This window comes from Bos javanicus, chromosome 21, assembly GCF_032452875.1.
Source record: "Bos javanicus breed banteng chromosome 21, ARS-OSU_banteng_1.0, whole genome shotgun sequence".
Taxonomy (NCBI): Eukaryota; Metazoa; Chordata; class Mammalia; order Artiodactyla; family Bovidae; genus Bos; species Bos javanicus.
This window is the reverse complement of record NC_083888.1, coordinates 55,467,131-55,490,560: the sequence shown is the minus strand read 5'-3', so window position 1 is coordinate 55,490,560 and position 23,430 is coordinate 55,467,131. Positions and strand designations below refer to the sequence as shown.

Below are 23,430 nucleotides of genomic sequence, written 5' to 3'. Positions count from 1 at the left end.
AGGGCCTGGTGCTGGCAGCCAGCCCCAGACCACAGAGGCTGTTTGCTCCATCTGTGGAGTGAGTGGGCAGAGCCTGGTGCCGGCATGGAGGTCAGGGATGGTGTGTGCCCACCGCTGCGAGCTTCTTGAGACATGTGCCCAGCACCCACTCTGGGCTTAGCATCTCACCGGGTTTTGAGGCAGAGCTCTGCGTGCCCACTTCCCCTGAGCCCTCACCAGCAGAGATCAGTTTCTTCTATAAAGAGCCAGAGAGTAAATATTTGAGGCTTCCCAAGCAGGACGGTCTCTGTTGCAGCCTCTCGACGCTACCATTTTAGTAGGAAAGCAGCTCTGGACCATCTGTCAATGAGTCGGCATGGCTGTGCTCCAATAAAACTTGACTTATGGACATAGAAATTTGAATTTCATGCAGTTGTCTCATGTCCCAAAAGATTGTTCTTTAAGAAAAAGTTTTTTCCAGTCATTTTAAAGTGTAAAAACTATTCTTAGCTCACAGGCCATACAAAAAGGGGCCCCACACTGGACCTGGCCCACAGGTCTGGTTTGCTAACCTTGGTTCTGCAGATCTAAACCCAGACACCCCCATTATTAGGATTCCCTCCCATGTCACCTTTCCAGTGTCTCCATTTAGCTTTTCTGAAGCTGCGCATCTGTTCTTTCACATGTGTATATGTGCATAATCAGTTGTGTCTGACTCTTTGCGACCCTATGGACTATAGGCCGCCAGGCTCCTATGTCCATGGGATTTTCCCAGCAAGAATACTGGAGTGGGTTGCTGTTTTTTTTTTTTTATATATATACTGTCTAAATTCAGTCCCCTGAGCTATTGGGTTATTGAACAGATGGCTTATATACTGTCTTCTTCTTGTTTAGTCACTAAGTCATGTCTAACTCTTTGCAACCCATGGACTGCAGCACACCAGGCTTCCCTGTCCTTTACTATCTCCTGGAGTTTGCTCAAATTCATGTCCATTGAGTCAGTGATGCCATCCAACCATCTCATCCTCTGTCACCCCCTTCTCCTCTTGCCCTCAATGTTTCCCAGCATCATGGTCTTTTCCATAATTGAGATCTTTTAAGGTGTAAGGCTTCAGTGATGGCATCTCATTTCCCTTAAATAAATACAGTTGAACTTTCTGTAGCCACATGGTAAACTCTGTGACCCACATTAATGCGTCATATTGACACAGAGAACACAAAATATTTGTCTTGGAAATATTTATTGAGCAGGTACTGTGTCTTAGGCAATATGTATGTTGCCTGCTCTCAGAAAACAAAGCAAATGGGCCAATTTTTATAGCATACTTGCTAGATGCTTGGTCTTGTGGTTGGGTGGTGCCAAAGAATTATAAAACATGGCCCCTCCCCCTCTTCATTTATTTGCCTATCAAACACTTACTGTGGGCTAGAAACTAGGGAAACCAAGCTAAGAAGGACCAAAACCTTGCCCTCCAGAAGTTTATGGTCTGATGCAGTGGCTCTTAAACTCTAGCATTCGTCAGACTCACCTGGTAGGACACAGGCTGGACCCCAGGGATTCTGAGATTTTTGCATCTCTGCCGAGTTCCCAGATGGGGCTCTCACTGTCACTGGGGGTCCAGGCATCACAGGCTAAGGGGCACTGACCTGATGGAGCAAATGAGAAAAGTCCAGAAATCGAGGGTACCTGCAATTGAATGGCTCTTCTCCTCAATCCATTTCTGATTGTGTGCCTGTCCCAGTGGGTTTCCTATCCCTGGACAGATCTCAGGGGTCAGGTCCCCTTGCTTACAAGGGGCATGGCCCCTCTGCACTCAGCTTAGACCTATACAGACACTGTTGCTCAGGCCGCTATCAGCACATGTCCCTTTTCAGCTTAAATGAGGCCAAAGCTGTCTCACTGCAGCAGTCTCTGTTGGAAGCTGGTGCTCAGCCTCTGAGAGCCACCTCCTTCCCCCTCCATCGGCCCAGGTGCTCACCCCACGAGCCCCACCTGACACTTCCATCCTCCCCCGATCAGGCCTAGAGAAGCCACCCATGCCTCCACTCCCTGAGTACTGGTGATGCTGGGAGAGCAGAGTCACACGATGGGCTCCCTGGGTGGCCTCCTGAAAGTGGGGATGAAGAGGCTAACTAGAAGCGTGCAGAAAGGGGCCAGGAGGCACGGCAGACAGCTCCAGAGTCAAACAGCCGTAGGCTCTAATCCTCAGTCTGCCGTTCTTCAGATGCCTAATCTCTGTGACCTCAGTTTTCTTACATATGTTTAGTGGCAAAGTCGTGTCCAACTCTTTGCCTCCCTATAGACGGTAGCCTGCCAGGCTCCTCTGTTCATGGGGTTTCCAGGCAAAAATACTGGAGTGGATTGCCATTTCCTACTCCAGGGCATCTTCCCGACCCAAGGATCAAACCTACGTCTCCTGCATTGGCAGGCAGGTTCTTTACCACTCACTGAACCACCTGGGAAGTCCTTTCTTACATATTAAGTGATGTTTTCATACAACCTTAAACAACTCTCACACAAGGTTGCTTTCAAATTTAAGTTTTTGGGATTACACCCCTGGTTCCTAGCACGGTGCCTGACATGTGGGAAGTACTTGGTAAATAGTTCTTGTCCATATTGATGACCCAGGTTCTTACTGCACACACACATCCAAGAGTAAGGCTTCAGGCTAACATCAAACAGCAGAGTGTGCCTCTGTCAAGCTGAGCATCCAAATGTTTTCAGAGGCCAGGAGTTGTCGGCAGGTGGTTCCTGAGCTGCTGACCCATCCTGCAGGCTGACTCCCCCCTGACAGGTCCCAGCCAGCTGGGAGCTGATTGCAGCAGCTCTCGGCCCTGACCTTTCCCCTGCTCCATCCCCAGCCTCGAGAGAAACCTCTAGCTGGGCTCCTCTAGGCTGTGAGGTGCTGGCAGAAGGCTGAAGTTGACCTGAACAGGCCCACCGAGCTTGTTGGCTCTGGGGGCTCCGCCTGCCCCCAGGATGGTGACAGAGAACACTGGTTCCTGGCCAGGGGAAGCCCAGCCAGGTGGTGGCTGCCTGGCACGGGGGACAATCTGGAGGGCTGGGCCGCCTCTGCCTTCTCCTGGGCCTTTCTGGTTCCCTCTCCCTCCTCTGCCCCTTGTGCCTGCCTCTCCCCTTCCTAAAATCAGGAGAAGGATCTGAGAGGCAGTGAGGATGCTGTTGTGTGGTTGGTTCTGGCTTCTGCGGAGCTGGCCTTGTTTGTCTTCCTCTCTGTGGCCCACTGGAAGGCGCTTGCAGTGTGTCTGAGCCTGGTGGGCTGACAAAGAAGGTCCAGTCCTGCCCGTCAGCTTTCTGCCGCCTGGTGGAAAAGGAGACCCAGGTCAAAATGGTTGTCCTGATCCTTTCATAAAATGGATGAGCTTTGTGGGAAGTCATTTCCTCTCTGAATCTGCTTTCTTGCTTGTGAAGTTAGGGGGCGACTGAGTGGTGCCTGGGTCAGCTCCCTAATGATCCTCATTTCACATTGACCCCCACCCGACCGGGACAGTGTGTGCAGTGGGGACATTAGGCCCTCAACAGGCCAAGCAAGAAACTTCAGTCCCGGCCGTGTGGGCAGCCCAGGGGAGATCCTGGGTGGGAGGAGGGATCTCCAAGTCACACACCCCCACCAAGTCACACAGCCCCTGGACTCATTCAGTTCTTCTTCTCTTCCCTGTAGGATGCTCCCAGTTGCCGGGATGACCTGCTGAGTGATTACTTCAGAAAGGCCAGTGATCTCCCATCCACTGGAGGCCAGCCAGGCCCACTGCCCAGGAAAGAAGGGGCCAAGATGCCCACCAGCTTTGTGGCCCCCACCATCAAGATGCCTGTCTGCACCTCTGAGGGAAAGCCACTGAAGCCTGGGCAGTATGTAAAGCCGAACTTCAGAGCCGCTGAGGCCGAGGCCATGCCCAGTGTCCCCCAGAGGCAGGCCCAGCCATCCCAGAGCCTGTCCCTGGGCAGAGCCCGGCAGGCCGCCATGCCCCACGCTTCCCACACGCCTGCCAGCCGGAGTGCATCCCTAAACCGGGCCTTCAGCCTGGCCTCTGCTGACCTCCTCCGGGCCAGCGGGCCAGAGGCCTGCAAGCAGGAGCTGGGGGGTCCTGAGGCCTCAGGGGGCAGAGACCCAGGCAGCCACAACCTGCAGAGCTCCACAGCCCCTGGCTCCCATGGCCTGGCCCGTGAGCGGACCCCGCTTGTGGGAAAGGCTGGCGGCTCCTGTCAGGGCCCCAGCCCCCGAAGCCGGCCGCTGGACCTGAGGCGCTTCTCGCTGGCTCCCCCGAAGGAGGAGAGGCCGCCCCCCCTGCAGCAGTCCGCCACATCCCCAGCCATTGCCACTGGTGGCGGCGGCAGCAGTGGCAGCAGCAGTTCGCAGCTCCAGCACTTCTCACCCTCTGCAGCCCCGGTCCCCAGGACTAAGCCCCAAGGCCCCCTGCACCCGGGGGAGTTGGCCACCATCCCCCCCGTCCGAGGGGGGCTCAGCCCCTCGGAAGGGGACGGGGTCCCGGGGCAGGGCCACAGCGAGGGCCTCCCTGCTAAGGTCCCAGGCAGGTCTCCAGACCTGGCGCCCCAGGGCAGCCGGACCCCCGAGGACTTCGGGCGTGGGAGCAGCTCCAAGAGCACGCCAGCATCCCCCGAGCCAGGTGGCGACCAGCAGACGGTGTGGTACGAGTACGGCTGCGTGTGACCTGGCTCCTGGCCCACAGCTCCTGGATCGCACCTGCTGATCACCGCAGCCTTTTCCCTGTCTGCCTGCGGCGCCAGGAAAGGGTTTGAGGAGGAGGAGAGGGTTCCTGTGCGTGTCTTCTGTTCTGTTGCTAAAAATGCTGTGCCAAGCCTTGAGAGGGTTGCGCCCCGCTGGTGTACAACCTGTCTTCTGTATCTGTAGCCTCCAGCAACCAGTATCTTTTGAACAAATCCACTTTGGTATGGGGACACTCAGAATGCAGTGACAAAGCAGACACTATTTGAGCGCGCCCCTGTAGAACACTTTTGTTTGCAACTTGCTGACCTCCACTGAAGCATGTGTGTACGAGGGCATGTACACACACACGTACACACGTTCCCAGGGCTGAGCCCTGGTGGGTCTGGAAATTCTATTCCCCAAAGCCGTTTGATCCCAGGAGAAGCCCCCGCTGGCCAAACTACAAAAATCTGGAGGCCGTGGGTGGACCCCAGAGGCAGGCTTGCTGTCATGCCGTTGTTGGGGTCCTGAGCGCTTCCCTTCACCCCAGAGCTGAAGCGGCTCTCCAGGCAGGTGAGGTGGCTTCGGGCATTTGCCTTCCCCGCTGGAGCCAGCTCCTGGGCTCTGCAGGGTGGGCTCCCGGGCCATATAGCCACCTGCCTTCCCTGGCTCACTTTTCTACAAACACTGGATCTGCTGGTCCTGGCGGGAGGGGCAGGGAGAAACCCTCGCCCCAGTCCCCCTTACCCAGCAAGTGTATATAGTGTAAAGTGGGGAGGCCTGTGCAGCAGCGAGGTGTACCTCGATTTATACCGTGGCTGCAGCGCCCCGACCTCCCTGTCTCAGGTGAGATGTTGATTTATTATTTCTGAGTAAACTTCTCATGGTAGAAACCAAATTTCTTTTAATATATTACCTATGTATGTACACACCCGTGTGAAATGTATGTACTTTGAGGGGAATCTATTTATGTTCCGTTGGGAGTCATTCTTTCCTATCGGGAATCTCACCTGCTGCTTCGTCTCTTTGGTCAGATTCCTGGCACGTTTTATTTCCTGTTGTTTAGTAAAGGTGCTTTTTCTGAGATGTACTAAACCTGGTGATTTTTTTTTTTCCTTTAGATTTGATATACTGAGAAAGAAATGGAAAGTTAAGATCGCTTTTCAGAGTGCTTCGGGTTGTGTATTAAAAAGCCATTCGTTCTGGAACACAGGACAGGATTGTAATAAATGGACATGGACCAGTACTGAGTCCTGGTTTTCCTCACCATTCATCATGGCATCATTGACCAGGTGCTGGGAGCTCAGGGTTCCTGCCTTAGCACTGGCCACTGGAATCCACAGTTCCTTTGGCCACTAGGTCAGAAAACGTAGAGAGCAAGGTTTTTCTCTTTACAACAGCTTTTTTTTTTTTTTTTCCAGACTTGAATTTTAACTTCGTGTAAATTGAATCCTATTTCGCTATGGGATTTGTGTCTGGCAGGAGCTCAGCTTAAAATGGTCCTGTGGATGTTCCCAAAGCTACCTAACGAGAAAGTACCAGACCTGCAATTTAGACCTTTAGAGGCCTCAGATCAGATGCTTAAATCAGATGGATGGATGTGAGGGGGTGAGGGCAGGGGAGAGGGTTGGTGGAAGTCAGAAGGAAGGAAGGCATATAAATATCCATACATCAAAATCTTTCTTCCAGTAGATTTCTATCCAGCTGCTGCCTCGGTGTCTCCTTTCCTTTTTCACCAGACTTCTTTAAGAGGATCTCCTCTCAGGACTTCCCCAACGGTCCAGTGGTTAAGACTCCGAGTGTCCAATGCAGGGGGCGCAGGTTCGATCCTTCTTCAGGGAACTAAGAATCCACATGCCTCTTGTTGTGGCCAAAAAATAAAATTAGACAAAGGGTCTCCTCTTATCTCTCTGCCCATTCTTTCCCCAGCCTCTGTGATCTGTGCATCTGGCCACTCAGTGGAGCTACCTCTAGCATATGAACAGCGGCCACCTTGAGGGCTTCATGCCGTGTGGCCTTTGCAGGTTTTGACACCTGGCCAATCACTCCTTGGAATCCTCACTCTCTGTCTCCCAATTCTCCCCACTGTGGTATGGCTCTTCGGCGCTGACTTGCCAGCCCGTCATTCATTCACTTATTCCTTCCACAGAGGTTCATCGGAAGCTTCCTGTGTGCCAAGTCCTAGGCTCCGCCTTCCAGACCTCTTCCCCCTTGAACCTCTTCAGAGCTGGCCTCCTGCCCCACTTCAAGTGCTGACTGCCCCTCAGAGCCCCGGCCTGAGGCTTCCTCAACTCCTCTCCCTGGCTCCTCCAGTGACACCACGCTGTCACACGAGCACAGCCCTCTGTGATGTGGGCCTGACCCCTCGTCTCTTCACATCCCATGTTTCATGGATCACATCCTGGACCTGAGAGTGCTTGTCGACTCTGGTGTCCTCGTCTTAGCCAGCTGTTCTCATCCTAGGTCACACACACACACACACCCCTGCCCCTGGGTATTGGCGGGAGCCTGCCAACTAGTCTGCCAGCCTCAGACAGCTCAGCCCTCATAGCACCTCAGGACATTCACCCCAGATGACCTCCACGCCTGCCACACCCAGCCTTTGTGGTTTGGTTGGCCCTTGGGCTCAGCTCAAGGCGCACCCAGCCCTCTTCTCACTCCCTCCTTTGGTCCCAGACAAGTTCATACACATCCACGGCTTTCATTCCAATCTGTTTGCAGAGGTTCCATTATCTCCAGCCCCAAGCTCTTGCTGGAAACCTCCAGATCTGTTCTCAGCTGGGAAGTCCCAAGACACTGCCAACTCAAAGTGCTCAACACACAATTCCCTGTCCTTCCCCCATCTCGTCCCTCCAGACAGCCTTTGACACCCCCCTCTCCTCCCCACACCCTATCCATCACTCCATCAGTTGGCTCCACACCTCACTCACACAGCCAGCCCCTGCCGATGGTCCTCTGGATGGTACCCTGGGCCTTGTTGCTGAGGGGGGCATCCCAATCATGCTTCTGCGCTCCAGGGCCCCATCCTCTCTGCACTGGCCTGGGAGACATGTGACCCAGTGTCTGGGAAATATCAATGTGGCCACTGGATTTTCATGCCCACTGCTGCCTGGAGGGAGACTTGGGATCATCTGTGGCCCTCCCAGGTGGCACTAGTGATAAATGCAGGAGACACGAGATAAATGCCAATGCAGGAGATGCAAGAGACACAGATTTGATCCCTGGATCGGGAAGAACCCCTGGAGGAGGGCATGGCAACCCACTCCAGTACTCTTGTCTGGAGAATCCCATGGACAGAGGAGCTACAGTCCATAGGGTCACAAAGAATCGGACATGACTGAAGTGACTTAGCACACATGCACGCAGGACAAGGGGCTACTCTGTGGAATACATTAAAGTGAGAAAATGAGAAAGCATAAGGCAAACCTTGGGAAGCACCAGCCAACACTAGACATCCAGCCAAAATATTTATCAACCAGCCAGGGTGAGGGAATGTACATATACACGCACATATTTACAGACATAAAGGCCTATGACATAATTTACAAATAAACTATATATAAGATACAAACTTTTATTATAAAATCCATACAGTCAATGGATTCTCTTAGAATGCTCTCACTGAATTTTGCCAAGCCTATGTATTTATAGCCAGCCTATGCCTGCAAGAGATGAATGAGTGTAGTTCCGATGTGAATGTCAGTTGATGTTTTATGTTAGCAAGTAAGATGAAAGTGAAACAAGCCAAAGATGTGTATCAGAACTTCACTCATTGATGACATGAGCAATTGCTCAGTCAGGTAGTAGTTGCTGAATGCTGGCCAAATTTCCTCAATTTTTTTGTGCTGCTTACATTGTGATGGCTTACAGACACAGCACATTAAAAAATAAAAGAAATATAGTCTACATACTATATTCACCCAAGATACACCTCTAAATTTAATCTGCACTATTCACATTTTTCCTATCACTTTCTCAATCAAGTCTAGAGAGTCTAGACACTGCAGAAGACATAAATCAAGCCCTGATTGGTAACACATGCCAATTTCTGTGGCAGAAATACTCCGGCCATGGCCGATTTCAAGCTGCAGCCATGGTGTTACTAACCACAGAGGCAGAAGGAGACGTGCAGTGTACCCTGTAACATATTCATGCCAGATGGAAACAGGTGCAAATAACCTGAAAAGCACAGGTAACAGTAAAATAATTAAGAAGAGACACATTTTGAGTATTTATTACTATGGCTTTTAACATAAATTACTCTCAGCTTTACATAAACTCATTTTTAATGATGGCCCTGTTTAACAACTGGCTTGGAAAATTCTGGGAAATTCACTAACCTGCTCTCACAAGTCAGTACAGGTTGGCTCAGCGCACCACTGAGAGCACCGCCTTTACGGGATGGGCTGAAAAGCGGAAGAGACAGAACAACCAAGAAGAATGGGCCAAGAAGGAGGAACATCAAAGAGCAGAGCAGCTGGTGTGCAGAGCTGACCGTCCTGGCAGAGACGCAGGTGTGCGCAGTGTTCCTCGCAGTGTTCCTCCGCACAAGGGCACACAGAGGCCACTCGGGTCAAGTCTGGAGGCTGCCTCCGGCTTCTCGTTTCTTCCATTCTCTCTTCTTGCCCTTCTCCCTGGAGCTAGGGCAGGAGTGAGCCTGGGGAGGTTGACAGCATGGGGGACCTCTCCATCTGTAAAGTGGGGCAGAGTGGACAACAAGAAGTCGGGCAGGAACCCAGGGGTGGGGAGTGGGGAAAGCGAGGGTCCTGGCAGGGACCAGAAAAGAGGTGGGGGTTGGGGCAGGGCTCAGAAATGCCCTTCCCAAACTCGGGCTTTGGGGCCCAGCCCACCGAGGTCAAGTTCACCAAGTCACACGACACACGCAGCCTGAGCTCTGGCAGAAGCAAACGGGCCACCTGCTCCCCACTGCCCCTACCCGCAAGAGACCCCAAATGAGCAGGTGGAGAAGAAGCCCCCGGGCCCCTCCGCGTTCCCCACGGGAGAGCAATGGCCCTGAGGAGCCCTCCGGGAAGCCGCACCCTGCCCTGGCCGCCACGAGCCTCCGCCCCCTCCTCCGCCTCCAGGTGGCGGCGCGACGCGCGGGCGAGCGGGAGCCGGAGCCCGAGCGCAGCGCGGTCCACACCACGCCCCCGCCGGACCCGGGTCCCGCCGCCGCCGCGCGGCAGTCCTTTCCTCCCGCCCGCCGGCGTCGGGCCCAGCCGGGCGGGACGGACCCGCGGCCTGGCCTCCGGCACCCGGACCCGAGAGAGGTGAGTGCGCCGGGATGGCTCGGGTGGGGCTAGGACAGCGGCTGCCGCCCGGCCGAGTAGACCATCGACCTTCAGCGAGGCCGGTGCCCCACCCCCACTTCCCGCCGCCCACCTGGAAAGGAAAATGCAAAATCCAGTCTCCGACAAAGGCCTGGGGGCGGGGGTGGGGGGGGGGGCCGCCGGGGGCGTGGAGAGAGGAGAAAGGCCAGGAGGGAGGTCCTTATCATTCCGGGGTCCAAATTGATAGTGCTTTGGGGGTCCAGGGTCCTACCGCCCAGAGGGCGTGCCGCGAGGGTGGCGTTTGGGGTGCTGCGGGCCAGAGCGGGTTGCCCTGCCCAGGGACCCTGGAGGCTGATCTCGAAGTCTAACACTGTCCACCTCCCCTAGGGCATGGCCCGACCCTGGGTAACTGCAGCTAAGAGGGAGGGGCTCGGGAAGGGGGTCGGTTTGAGCCCTGGGAGAGGAGTCCAAGGATCCAGTCCCAGGCTGGGCGCTTTCCTGAGAGGGAGGTGAGTAGGGGCCAACTGCCATCTAGTGACGCCTGCTGGTGCCTGGCTTCAGAGGCGTCGTCTCCTGAAGCTGTCTCAGATGATCTTTACATCCATTCTAGTCCAGCACATTGGCTGTCAGCTAAGTGGTAACCCCGGGTGGAGGGAGCTGGTTCCTGCCCAGACCACTCACACTCTAGCTGGGGAGACAGACTCAAATTCAAGAAGTGACTGGTGGGAGGTACACCTTGCTTCTCCTTCTTGCGCCAGATGACTAAGCTAACTAAGGGACACCTGCCCCCCAGCAATACACCCCTGGACTAATTAGAAACCGCCCCCCATCCCCACCATCAGTACTCAAAGGCCCCCTTCTGTATCCACAGCACCACGCATACCAGTCACTGGGAGAACTCCCAAGATACCTCCTAGTCCCCCCTTGCAGACTTCAGCTTAGAATACACCTCTTCCAGGAGGGCTACCCTGACTGCCTCCTCTTGATCAGATGCTTTTTGTACACTGGGCTCCCAGTGTGGCTCCTCCTGCCCATCACCCTCCAATCATAGCTGTTATCAGAGTACTGTAGTTGCTGTGTCAGTGCCAGTTTTCCCTTCTGAATCAGAGTTTCGAAAACTCAGCCATTCAAGTTCCATGTTATTATATGCGTGATGTTTTCCCTTTGAACGTTTCTTCCCCTAGTCGTAGCATGCAGGATCTTTAGTTGCGGCACTAACCCCGGGCCCCCTGCACTGGGAGTGTGGTGTCTTAGCCACTGGACCACCAGGGAAGTCCCTTATGCTGTTTTCCTTTGAATAGTTTACTCTGGAGACTGGGTTACTGCAGAACCTCTATTCAGAGTAATAGAAACTTGAAGCTTGCCATTTCTATTTTCAGATCTCCCCTGTGCTCCTCCACAGTTTCTTGGGCAGAGGCCATCACTTTTTTTGTTACCTTGGGTCCAAACCCTGATACCTCAGAATAACGCCTAGGTTCCCCAACTGGTCTCCAGCGGAGGACAAAGAGGGTCTAAGAACCCACATTCTAAAAAGAGGACAGCCTCCCGCCCTTCTCCACTCCTCCAGGGCCTGGCTCCCTCAGTGCCTTGGGGACAGGAGAGAGAGGGACAGGCGTCTGTGTCCCATGATGCAGCCTGCCACCCGAGGTCCCCTTGCCCTTGGTCATCTCTTCTCACCGGCCAGCCTGCGCTGGCCCTGCTGCCCCCTCAGGGGCACAAGACGAGAGTTCTTCAGAGGTGCACTGGGGCCTCCCTGCTGGCCAGATCCCTGATGTGGGAGCCTTGGCTGCAGCACCATCTCCTCCATGGCTCCTGGCTCCCACCCCACTGTTAGACAGTCCTCCTGAGAGATGTCAGCTTCTTTCCTCCTCATCCACTCAGCCACACAACCCTGCATGACGATTGGAGGGTGTTAGGCCACTCACTGTCCACTGGGCCGCCTCTTGTCTCTCTCCAGGTTTCTTCTCTTCCTCTCCCAAAAGGCATCCTGAGCAGATTAGCGTGTCCCCTGCCAGAGCAGACCTCGTCCCCTGGGCTCCTCTCCCTGTGGCAGCCCCACCCTCCAGCTCTAGGAGACTTTTGGAGAATCTCACAGCCAATCACTGCTCACCTCTGATCCCAGTTCCTACTCCGCCCTCCCCAGTACTGAGTGTGCCTGTGTTAGGGGTGGGGATTAGGATGGGGAGGTTCTGAAGGAGAGTCAGATCCATCACTGAGGGACACTTAGTGCCTCTTTGTCCTCAACTGGACCCCAGTGGTCAACTCCAGGGCAAGAGAAAGAACCCTCGACTCATGGTTCTATTATACTATTATGTCCCTGCGTTGGGAGTCCAGAGTCTTAGCCACTAGACCACCACGGAAATTATACTTTACATTAAAAAAAATTTAATAGAAGTTGTATTCTACTCCCAGAAGTGGAAAATCAGTGCCCCTGGCTACAAAAGGAAGGTAATTAAACAAATAAGAAGCAGTGGTATTAAACTTGAATTAGCACCTGTTACCTGCAGAATACACCTGAGGCTGACTCTCTAGCTTAGAAAGGGAGATTGTTGTTGCTGTTTAGTTGCTCAGTCGTGTCCGACTCTATAGACCCATGGATTGTAGCCCTCCAGACTCTGTTCTATCCATGGGATTCCTCAGGCAATGCTGGAATGGGTTGCCATGTCCTTATCCAGGGGATCTTCCTGACCAGGGATCAAACCCACATCTCCTGTATTGGCAGGCGGATTCTTCATCACTGAGCCACATAGGAAGCATAGCAAGAATTAAAGTGGTGCTTGAGACATAATGGCACCCACCTGAGACTTTCTCCTTCGTGTAATAAAATGGATTAGGATAGAATTGGACTGGGAATAGCAATCTTTACATAGCTAAATTCCTATCATTCAGCACCTGCTGAGTGCAGGGTATCACACAGAGCCCAAAGATATGCCCCCTTTACAAGCCAGCCTTCTGCTGTAAGGCTTGTCATGTTTTATCGCAGTGGCATATTGGCTTCCACCAGGTCTGTCTGACTCATTCCTCTATCCAGGTACCCCCCACAGGGCCTGGAGCACAGGTGGTGAATGCACAGATGAATGAATAATGAATGAATATGTAGGTTGACCTCCTTGACTTTGATCCCACTGGGCTGCCTCCAGCCTTGCCTTGCCTTTCTCTTCCTCCTGTCAAACTCAGCATGCTCCATCCTTCAAGGCCCTGCTGAGGGCTCTGCTTCCCCAGGAGGCAATCCTGCCTCTTAATAGTCCATCCCTGGCAGTGCCTATGCCCAGGGGAAGTTCAATTCCAGAGTCCAGTGTGTTCCCCACATGTCCAGAAGGCGAGAAGAAGGGGGTGATGCCACAGGTGCTCAATAACTACCGCAGAGTCACTCCACATGGTGCCTCCTTCAAGGATGCATCTGCCTCAGCAGCTGTAAGACTTCCCCATTGCTGCTGTAACAAACTAACCACAAGCTCAGCGACTTCCAACAACACGAGCTGATTATCTTAACAATTCCAGAAGTCAGAAATGGGATTCATGGCTGAGTTCCATTGTGAAGGCTATAGGAGAAAATCCATTCCACTGCCTTTTTCACCTTCTAGAAGTGGCCTGCATTTCCCGGCTCTTGGCCAGCTCCCATCCTCAAAGCCAACAACGGCTTGTCCAGTCTCTCCCGCCCCGCACCACTCTGACATTCTCCCTGTTCTTCTTCCATCTTTCACCCTTGTGATTGCATTGGGCTCACCCAGATAGCCCAGAATAACCTCCCCGTCTCCAGATACTTAACTTTATCACGTCTGCACAGCCCCCTTCCCCATGTAAGGCAACATATTTATAGGTTCTGAGGATTAGGACGTGGGCATCCTCGAAAGAGACCCTTATTCTGGCTACTACAATAGCTGTCCCCTGGTAGGCAGAGGACACAGCAGGTTGTGGTATATTAACAATAGCTGACATTTGCTGAGCATTTAAGCTCGGCCAGGAACTGTTCAGAGCACATCACCCAATATTCTGTGAGAAAGATGCCAGTCTTATCCACCTCACTTCATGGATGAAGCCCTAAGAGGTTAAATAACTTGGCAAGAGGCTGAGCTGGGGTTTGAACCCAGGCTGTCTGGCTCCAGGGAGCATCTCCTAATTTTGAGGCTACCTTCTCTGGCACCATGATCAACCCAGGAGATGAGTCGACAGCCTGGGAGCAGCCCAGGCAAGGTCTGAAGCCCAACACTGAGGGAGAATTTTCACCAAGATTTTCTGGGTGAGACATCACATAGACTATAAATTCTTTGCCAGTTCTCTCTCATTTCAGCCCTTTCTCCCCAGCCTAACACTCACCCCCCATCAGAGGCACCTGAGCTTATCCAGGGAAGTTGAAGTACGCTCCCAAGGGTTCCTTTTAGGGGCTCCAGACAGGTAAGTCTGGAAGAGTTTGTGGAACCTGAACTGGAGAGGCACACTTAAGCCTTCTACAGGCACTGGATAAGAGAGTGTCCTAACATTTATTGAGCACCCACTAAAGGTAAGCATGGTTGTAAAAGATTTTTTCATATTAACTCATTTAATACAACAACTCTGTGAGGTACTGTTATTATCCCCATTTCACAGATGAGGAAACTGAGGCAGAGAGAGGTCATGTAAGTTTCTGAGGTCACACAGCCAGTGTGAAGAGCCAGGATTTTACCCATTCTCCATGAGCAGGAAGCTGGTCAACCCCAGCCTGCCCTGTCTCACCCCACTTCAGTCGGCCAAGTCCTCTTTTGTCCCTTCTCAGTGTAACCTGCTCCCTTTGCACCTGCGCGGCTGGGCTCCCACTTTGTAGGTCAACCAGATTTCTTGACAGCACCATTATATTTCATTCTTACACCAACCTTCATTATTAACCCCATTTTAAAGAAGAAATGAAACCTCTGGGAGGCTGAGTAACTTGCCAGAGCTCTAACAACCAGAGCACAACAGATTTAGGATTTGAACCCAAACATTCAGATGCTCCCAACTCAGCCTGAGCAAGCCCAGCCTGCAGGCCTCCTCCAGGAGTCCACAGCCTAGCTGGGAAGGTGACACGGGTTCCCCAGCTCTCCAGATGTATGTGCCAATGCTTCAACTGGACTTGAGCTCAGAGCTTCCTGCCTTCGGGTGTCCAGGTTAGTCACATACTGTCTGAGCGCCCACAGATGATCTGAGCGGGAGCAGAAGCAACAGTGTTCCATTAATCAGGCTGGTCGACTGATTAATCAACTCAGGTCCAAGCCTGCTGGCGTGTGGTTGCTGCCAGGAAAGATCATTTTCAGAAAAACCAGCCCCTTGTTGCCTGAAACCGTCCTGGGAGTTGCTGGATTCCGCAGTGACGAGTATTTCTCGAAAGGAAAGTTGCCCACCTTAAGGAGGAGCTAGGAAGCTCCCAGCAACAGGAAGCACAGGGCAAGGGAGTCTGCAAGAGGAGGCCTGGGCGGAGATGAGCTGGTGTCGGAGCCAAGTGAGGAAGTTAGGGACTCAATCCCGTCGTTTGGGGGATAAAGAGAGATTTCCTCTGAGGCTGGCCAGCTGTGCTAATTGGAAGAAGGAACTGGAAAAATGGTATAGTTTTTTTTTTTTTTTTAAGGTAAATAGTCTATACACATTCCTAAGTAGGCACACATCCTTCCATTAGCATGAGCTCACCATGAGGATACATCTAGAAATGCCTGCATCTGTACCAGCCAGGGTCTTGGCAGAAAGAAGAGGCCACTCTGGCGGGGTGACTGGGGAGAGGGTGACCCAGGGATGGTTTTCAAGGGATTGGGGAGGATTAAGGGTACAATGCAGGATGGTGCAGCACCCCAGGACTAGCATCTCTGGGGAGCTGTTACTGTCCCCAGACCTGTAGGAGGAAGGGGGTGAACAGCACAGGAGAGAGACTCCAACAGGAGCTGATGAGTGCAGTAAAGGGGGGGGCGGCCAGTCTAAAGTGCCCCCAACTCCCCTGATCCCAGTCTCCGGCGACCCTCTGACCCCAGTGAGTGCTTCCGCTTGCCCAACCCAACAGAGAAGCCAGAGAGTGAGGGAACCCTGTGATATAATCAGTAGAGTAGGATGGAGAAGGGTGAAGAATGGATCTGCAGGGGCCAATAAGAAGTCCTCCATCCACTTCCAGCCTGAGACAACCAGCTCTTCCATGCTTTCCATCAGCTGCCATTTCTAAGTCCCTGCTGCATGCTCCTTGGGCTTGACACCGGAAAACGCCAGTGCCAAGACCAAAAACCTACGAGAGACTGGAAAAGAAGACATGGACATAATCGTTACTTGTGCCAGCTATGGAGGAATTCTGACCACGTCTCTGGAGCCCAGCCCAGTGTGGGAGAGGATTTCTGTGGGCAAGAAACACAGTTATTAGCACAGCATCTCAAATCCGCATTCCAAGAGCATGGGCCATAATTTACCATTCTCTAGGTCCCAAAAGGCTCTGGAAAACAACACATGCCTCGTTTTAACTAAATGGGCTCTTTGTTGTTTATATATGGCCAATGCCAAATTTTGTTTACAAATTCTGCTGACCCTGCCAAGGTCTGGACATCTTGACACCAAGAAACACAGTTAAGTCTAGCCAAAAGCCACTGACTCTGCAGGCGGTGCAATGAATCTCTTTGCTTCTCCAAACCTAGCATTTTCTCAGGGAGAGCCAGAGATGCCCATCCCCCTATTCCACAGGACTATTCTGGATTTTTAAGTAAGCGGTATAGGTACCATGAAGGCTTCCCCTGGTGGCTCAGCGGTAAAGAATCTGCCTGCCAATGCAGGAGAGGCAGGTTTGATCCCTGGGTTGGGAAGATCCCCAGAAGAAGGCAGTGGCAACCCATTCCATTACTCTTGCCTGGGAAAACCCTATGGACAGAGGAGCCTGGCAGGCTATAGTCCATGGGGTTACAAAGAGTCAGACACCATTGAGCGACTAAATAACAACATAGGTACCATGCTGTTCTATCACACTAAAAAATGAAATGTGAGGTGAAATGGAGTTTGTTTTAATTGAAGACTGTGAAAGGTTCCAGATATGTCTGGACATCTGTAAACAGAGACTGTAGGCTAGAAAAAGAGAAGCAGGGAGACGGGATCACCGAGTACTGCCATACGGCCCCACTCCAGACGCCCCCACCTGATAGATTACAGTGTGTTCCCAGGGCAATATGGCAGCCCTTCCAGGATTCACTTTACAATAAACTTTCTACGTCGCAAGCACTGTACCCCTGAGAGTCAGAATCCTCGACCTAGCAACTGATGATGGGCTTTAAACCCCGCTTCTATCCAGGAGGGATAGGATGAGGCATAATGTAATTGCTGCAGGAAGCAGCTTCACAGCCAGGCTCAGACACCCAGAACTGAGTGGCCTTAGGCAATTCACTGAAACTTGTTTTCCTGATCTGCGAAAGGCAGAGAATAAAACCACAGTATTCAAAGGGTAAGAACCAAGAGGGTATTTGGAATGGACCATAATAACAGCTATATATAAGAGGGTATTTGGAGTAAACAACAATAACACCTAACATCTACTGAACCCTAGTATGTGCCGGGTACTGAGCTAAGGGCTTGATTTAACTCATGCAGTCACCTCAACCTCCTTTTGAAGCTGCATCCCCATTTCACACACCAGGAACCCAGCACAGAGGAGTCCAGGGATCTGTCCAAGGTCACCCTACTAATAGGTGCAGAGACAGAATTCACACTTTGGAATTCAGGCACTCTGGCTTTCCAAGCCAAACTCTTCACAACCACTTTCAGTATGGCAATCTTTCAAAAAGTTTATCTGTGCATTTTTGTGGCATGAGTAGTTAATCCAGAAGACTCCATTTGTGAAGATTTCACAAGAAGGAATTTCAAAATGAGGACCAGCAGAAGAGCCTGCTGGGCACATGCCCAACAGGAAAAGCAAAATGCCTTGCCTCTCCCTGCTCCCCTGCCCACAGTTCATTTCCTTCCAGGGGCTCACCTAACAGCTCAGTCATGAAGTGTGGAACTTTGAGCCCCCAGAACAGTTAGCAGAAGGTGAGCCATCAGACTGCCTCTATCCCTCCTCTGCCTGCACTCCAACTGCCCGCCATCCCTAACCCCCAACCATCCATCTGACCCACCAACCACACGAGCTTCAATGGACTCCTGCAGCGACCAGTCCCAGACACTCGGTTCACAAACAGGAACAAAATGCCCTGCTCTCAGCTAGGTACAGGGCAGGGAATGAGGGTCCTGCAGAGCGATGGCTGTGGGCCAGTGACCCCAATGGGAAGTGCAAGGGATGCTGGGAAGGGAGCCAAGTGAGCAGGGAGAGGGACTCAGCACAAATTGCCTGGGACAGCCAAGCAGACCTGATAGGGGAGGTGAATTTCCGATCTTAAAACTGGGGCAAGGGTCCAGGAGGCAGGACAGGAGGTCTTCTGAGCGGACAGGGACACAGGAGGTAAGGTGCGCAGATGTGAAAGAGCAGAAGATGCTGAGGGGCCAGCAAAGGGGTGGCTTGGGATAGGATGCAGGTGGTGATGAGGGCTCTGGACTCACCTGCCTGGGTTTGGATTTCATTGCCTCTACTTAAAAAATCAGAGACATTATTTTGTAAACAAAGGTCAGTCTAGTCAAAGCTATGGTTTTTCCAGTAGTCATGTATGGATGTGAGAGTTGGACCATAAAGAAAGCTGAGCACTGAAGAATTGATGCTTTTGAACTGTGGTGTTGGAGAAGACTCTTGAGAGTCCCTTGGACTACAAGGACATCAAACCAGTCAATCCTAAAGGAAATCAGTCCTGAATATTCATTGGAAGGACTGATGCTGAAGCTCCAATACTTTGGCCACCTGAGGTGAAGAGCTGACTCATTGGAAAAGACCCTGATGCTGGGCAAGATTGAAGGCAGGAGGAGAAGGGGACAACAGAGGATGAGATGGTTGGATGGTACCACCGACTCAATGGACATGAGTTTGAGCAAGCTCTGGGAGTTAGTGATGGACAGGGAAGCCTGGTGTGCCGCAGTCCATGGGGTCGCAAAGAGTCGGACACGACTGAGCGACTGAACTGACTGAGTGACCTTTGGCAGGTTACTTGACCTCTCTGTGCCTCATTCCCCTATGCATAAAATGGGGATGCTGCTGCTGCTGTTGCTGCTAAGTCATTTCAGTCGTGTCCAACTCTGTGCGACCCCATAGACGGCAGCCCACCAGGCTCCGCCATCCCTGGGATTCTCCAGGCAAGAACACTGTAGTGGGTTGCCATTTCCTTCTCCAAAAATGGGGATAATAAGAGTGAATAAGAGTATATATCTCATAGAGCAGTGAGAATCAAATGAGTTCATGCATTTAAGTACTTACAGCAGTGTTGGCACCCAGTAAGTATTAATACTCAAAAGCCCAGAGTTATGACTATTAATGTTTTTGTCTGGAAGCTTGTGGGGCAAAGGGCCCTGAAACCTCCTTGCATTCTCAACAAAACCAATAGGAGGTCCTCTGAGCTGTCCCTGGCCACCCCTCCTGCAGGCACACTCAGGCGGTCTAAGGCACCAGTGTGGGGATCCACCAGACAGCAAACCTAAGTGCAGACCACCCCCCCCCAACCCATCGACCCCTCTATCTGGGCCTCATTTCTGAGGTCCCTGCGCGGTGGAGAGAGGCCTTGACAGCCAGGGGACCCTGAATCTACTGGATGGCTACTGATGTCATGGTGCTGGGGACACAGAGGTGAACAGCACAGAAAGGTCGTTTCAGGGACTCTCCTTACCTAGGGATTCCTGATGTGGCTGGAGAAGGACCCTTGAGCTTTTACAGCCGGGCCAGGGTGGGTGAGCCCCCCGCTGGCCGCTCGGGAGTCTGTCCCCCGGGGCAGGATAGTAGCGAGGGCGGGAGAGAGCTGAGCCTCCAGGACGGGTCTGCGCGACCGACCGCGGCTCTTCCCGGCCGGCGCCAAGCCTGTGGTCGCAGAGAAAGGCAGGGAGCTGGGGCCAGAATGGGTGTGCCCGACGGGGGCGGGAGGAGGGGCTGGGGGAGGGAAGATAGGGGCATGCTGTGGCTCCAAATTCGAGGAGGAGGAGAGTCTGGCCGGGAAGCGGGCCGCCGGCTTCCCGCGACCACCCCCATCAGCAGCCGCCGACGCAGTGTCCACCCCGCTGGCGGCGCGCCGGCTGTAAGAGGGACGCGGGTGACTGCGCCCCGGCCTCTCGCAGCGCAGGTACGTGCCCCCATCCCAGGAGCCTTTCCTCTCCTCGCCACCGCGGTGGGGTCGCCGGCTCGCGTGCGGGCAGCGGCCGCCCCCCGGGTTCCCGGCATCCAGCTCCGCGCCGCCCCCCGCGCGGCCCGCGAGCGCGCGGAGAGGGTGGGGGTTAACCGGGCCCCACGTGCGCGCGGGGAGGCCAAGAGCGGGGGCCCGGCGGGTGCGTGAAGGCGGCGGGCAGGAGCGGCAGCTGCGAGGCTGCCCGGCAGGATGTCTCTGCCTGCGGTTGCCGCCACCCCCTGGGCTAGCTCCGTGGCCACCTGGTAATTACTGCCCTCCCCGGCCGCCTGCCCCTCCCCGCGAAAAAAAAAAGTCAGACAGCTAACCCTTCTCCTTCTAGAGCTGGAAGGCACAGGTGATCCACAAAGGGTTTCCTTGCCTTGCCCCATATCTACGCGCGGTTCCTCTCCCGCGATGGGCAGCTCCATCAAGCATAGGGCGGGATTACAGGGGCCAGAATAAGTCCCCCTGCCACCGAGGAAGGGGAAAACCTGCCCGCGATTGGCCGAATAAATGCCAGGTGGGGTGGCTGGTTGGCCTGGGCCCCGGTCTGCAATGAAACCGGCCCAGTTAGTCCTGGAGCTGGAGAACCGCGCAGCGAGCGGGAAGGCTCTTTGGGGTTTAGCGGTGGACCTAGGAGAGAGCACTAACTTGGAGCAAGAGGCTGTGTGGCTTTGGGAAGGTCACTTTTTGTGGCTGGGCCTCTGTAAACTGGAGATGACTACTAGCTGCCACTTCACAGAAGGGTTGTGAGGACAAAAAAAGATACGGGAATGGTTTGAAATTCTGCAAAGCTGAGATGATATGGTTAGGGTTTGGCTTCACCCCCCACGCCCACCAACGCACATGAGTTTCCAGAAGAAGGAAGGAGAGAAGAGAATTCCTGAGCCTAACAGAGGAAGCAAGGCTGGAGCAGTGTGGATGCTTTAGACTGTACAGATGAGAATTATCTGCCCACAAGAGCCTAGTTTCAGAACGAGACATTGTGAGTTCAAATCTGGGCTTTTCCACTTAGAGCTCTTACCTTGGACAAGTCACATACTTTTAAGCCTCAGTAGCACCATCTGTGAAATGAGTATGAAATAGAGTATCCTTCCTAGAGCATGAGATCGTGCAGGTAAGGATCCTGCCTTGAAAGCTTTGCAGTCCTCCCTAAATGTTAGCCCTGAGTATTCTTCTTCTTCTTTTTAAATATTTATTTATTTGGCTGCATCAGGTCTTAGTTGTAGCCCTTGAGGTCTTCCTTGGGGCATGCAGGTTTCTCTCTGGTTGTGGTGCGTGGACTCTAGCATGCACCGGCTCAATAGTTGCAGCATGTGGGATCTTAATTCCCTGACCAAGAGTCAAACCCATATCCCCTGCATTGATTGGAAGGTAGATCCTTAACCACTGGACCGCTAGGAAGTATTCTTGTATACTCTGAGTATTCTTGTTATTACTATTATTTGCACCCTTCTGGGTACAGCACACATTGTAGAGAAAGAAGACTCATCTAACAGCAAATAAAGAGTGGAAAACAGTTTCATCCTTCCTATCGGGCTGGTCTCAAACAAGATACCTTGGCTCTCTGAGCCTTAGTGTTGTTGTTCAGTCTCTCGGTCGTGTCTGACTCTTTGCAGCCCCATGCACTGCAGCACACCAGGCTTCCCTGTCCTTCACCATCTCCCACAGCTCACTGAAACTCATGTCCATCGAGTTGGTGATGCCATCCAACCATCTCATCCTCTGTCATCCCCTTCTCCTCCTGCCCTAAGTCTTTTGCAGCATCGGGGTCTCTTCACCTCAGTCTTTCCCTGAGTCAGCTCTTTGCATCGGGTGGCCAGACTATTGGAGCTTCAGCTTCAGCATCAGTCCTTCCAGTGAATATTCAGGGTTGATTTCCTTTAGGATCGACTGGTTTGATCTCCTTGCTGTCCAAGGGACACTCAGGAGTCTTCTCCAGCACCACAGTTCAAAAGCATCAGTTTCTCCTCAGCCTTCTTTATGGTCCAACTCTCACATCTGTACATGACTACTGGAAAAACCACAGCTTTGACTATAGGACCTTTGTCAGCAAACTGAGCCTTAGTATCTAATGTGGAAAATGGAGATTATTACGCCCACCTCACACACTAAAAAGCCCTTTCATGATTTGCAGGGGAAAAAAAAAGACGTGTTCCATTTATCTTTTGTTACACCAAAAACCACTTCAAAAGATAGTGGCTTAAAATAACTCACCTGTTTTGCTCACGAATCTGCAATTTGTTCACAGCTTGGTGGGTATAGCTTATCTCTACTCCTTGCAGCATCAGCTGAGATGGCCCAGCTGGGGATAGAGGGTCTTCTTCCAAAAATCACACACTTGTATGGTAACCCAATTTATCCTGGCTGTCAGCTGGGTCTGTAGCCCAGGGTCTAGGTTCCTCTCAGTGGGCCTCTCTGAGCCTACTTGGGCTTTCTCACAGCATGGCATCTAGGTTTCAAGAGCTACTATCCCAAGAGACAGGAAGAGGGAGCCCCCAGTCTCTTCAGACTTGGACTCAGAAGCTGATACAATATGGCTTCTGGATCATTTTATTGGTCACTAGTCACAGAGCCCACCTAGATTCAAGGGGAGGGGACTGACATATCTCTTCATGAGAAGAATATCACATAATTTCTAACCATCTTGAATCTACCACAACTTGAAAGTCTTTCCTTTGTTTTGTTGTTTTTTCTGAGTGCCATGGTGACAAATTAATTAATCTTTGCAGAAGACATAGGCTTCTCCTAGGAGAAGACCAGCAGGGATACAACCATCCATGACTAGGGCCTTATCCCAGAGCCCATTTGGTCAGGATCAGTTTCTCTGGATCTGATTCTGGGCTGAGGGAGCAGACATGCTGCATGGCAGCTTCTCTAGAATCTGTTTCCCTGGAACCTCTGAGGCTTCAGTCATCAGCTCTACCAACCCCATGCCCTTAAAACAAGAGGAAGAAGCCAGAGAGAGTCATTTGAATTCAGAAAACTAGATTTTAGCAGGTGGCCCTGGCTGACTGAGCATCTTTGTAGCTCTTGCTCCCTGGAGAAGTCTGTTTCTCAAGAGGGTTGCTGCCTGGGTGTTTGGAGTGATTGTTGTCAGACATTATTAGGTTATTAATTGATGGGTTGGAGCACTCTGGGGCTAAAGGCAGGAAGCTGATGGGAGAAGCAGGTGCAGGGAGGGTTGTCATGGCAACCTTGTGGCCTGTGGTTTGTGCTCTGGCCTCAGAACGGGAAGGATGGCCCAGACAGCTCAGACCTTCTCAGACAGACCACAGATTCTCCAAAGAGAGA

The 23,430-nt window shown here is 52.5% G+C and overlaps 2 protein-coding genes across 7 annotated transcripts in view; both read left to right on the top strand.

Annotated features, from left to right (window-relative positions):
- CCDC88C (coiled-coil domain containing 88C) overlaps window positions 1–5,910 on the top strand; it is a 144,250-nt gene extending 138,340 nt beyond the window's left edge. For all 4 annotated transcript variants that reach the window (XM_061395102.1, XM_061395101.1, XM_061395103.1 and 1 more), the window contains one exon: window positions 3,660–5,910. In XM_061395102.1, the coding sequence (XP_061251086.1) occupies window positions 3,660–4,667 (1,008 nt within the window). In that variant the 3' untranslated portion in view covers window positions 4,668–5,910. The remainder of the gene's footprint in view (window positions 1–3,659) is intronic.
- A 252-nt stretch (window positions 5,911–6,162) lies between these two features.
- GPR68 (G protein-coupled receptor 68) overlaps window positions 6,163–23,430 on the top strand; it is a 41,365-nt gene continuing 24,097 nt past the window's right edge. Inside the window, exon 1 of one of the 3 annotated variants that reach the window (XM_061395105.1) lies at window positions 6,163–9,934. The gene's annotated coding sequence lies outside the window, so the exon portion shown is untranslated. Of the gene's footprint in view, window positions 9,935–20,009; window positions 20,095–20,310; window positions 20,400–23,430 lie in introns of those variants that run through there. The other 2 variants (XM_061395106.1, XM_061395108.1) reach the window with 2 other exon arrangements.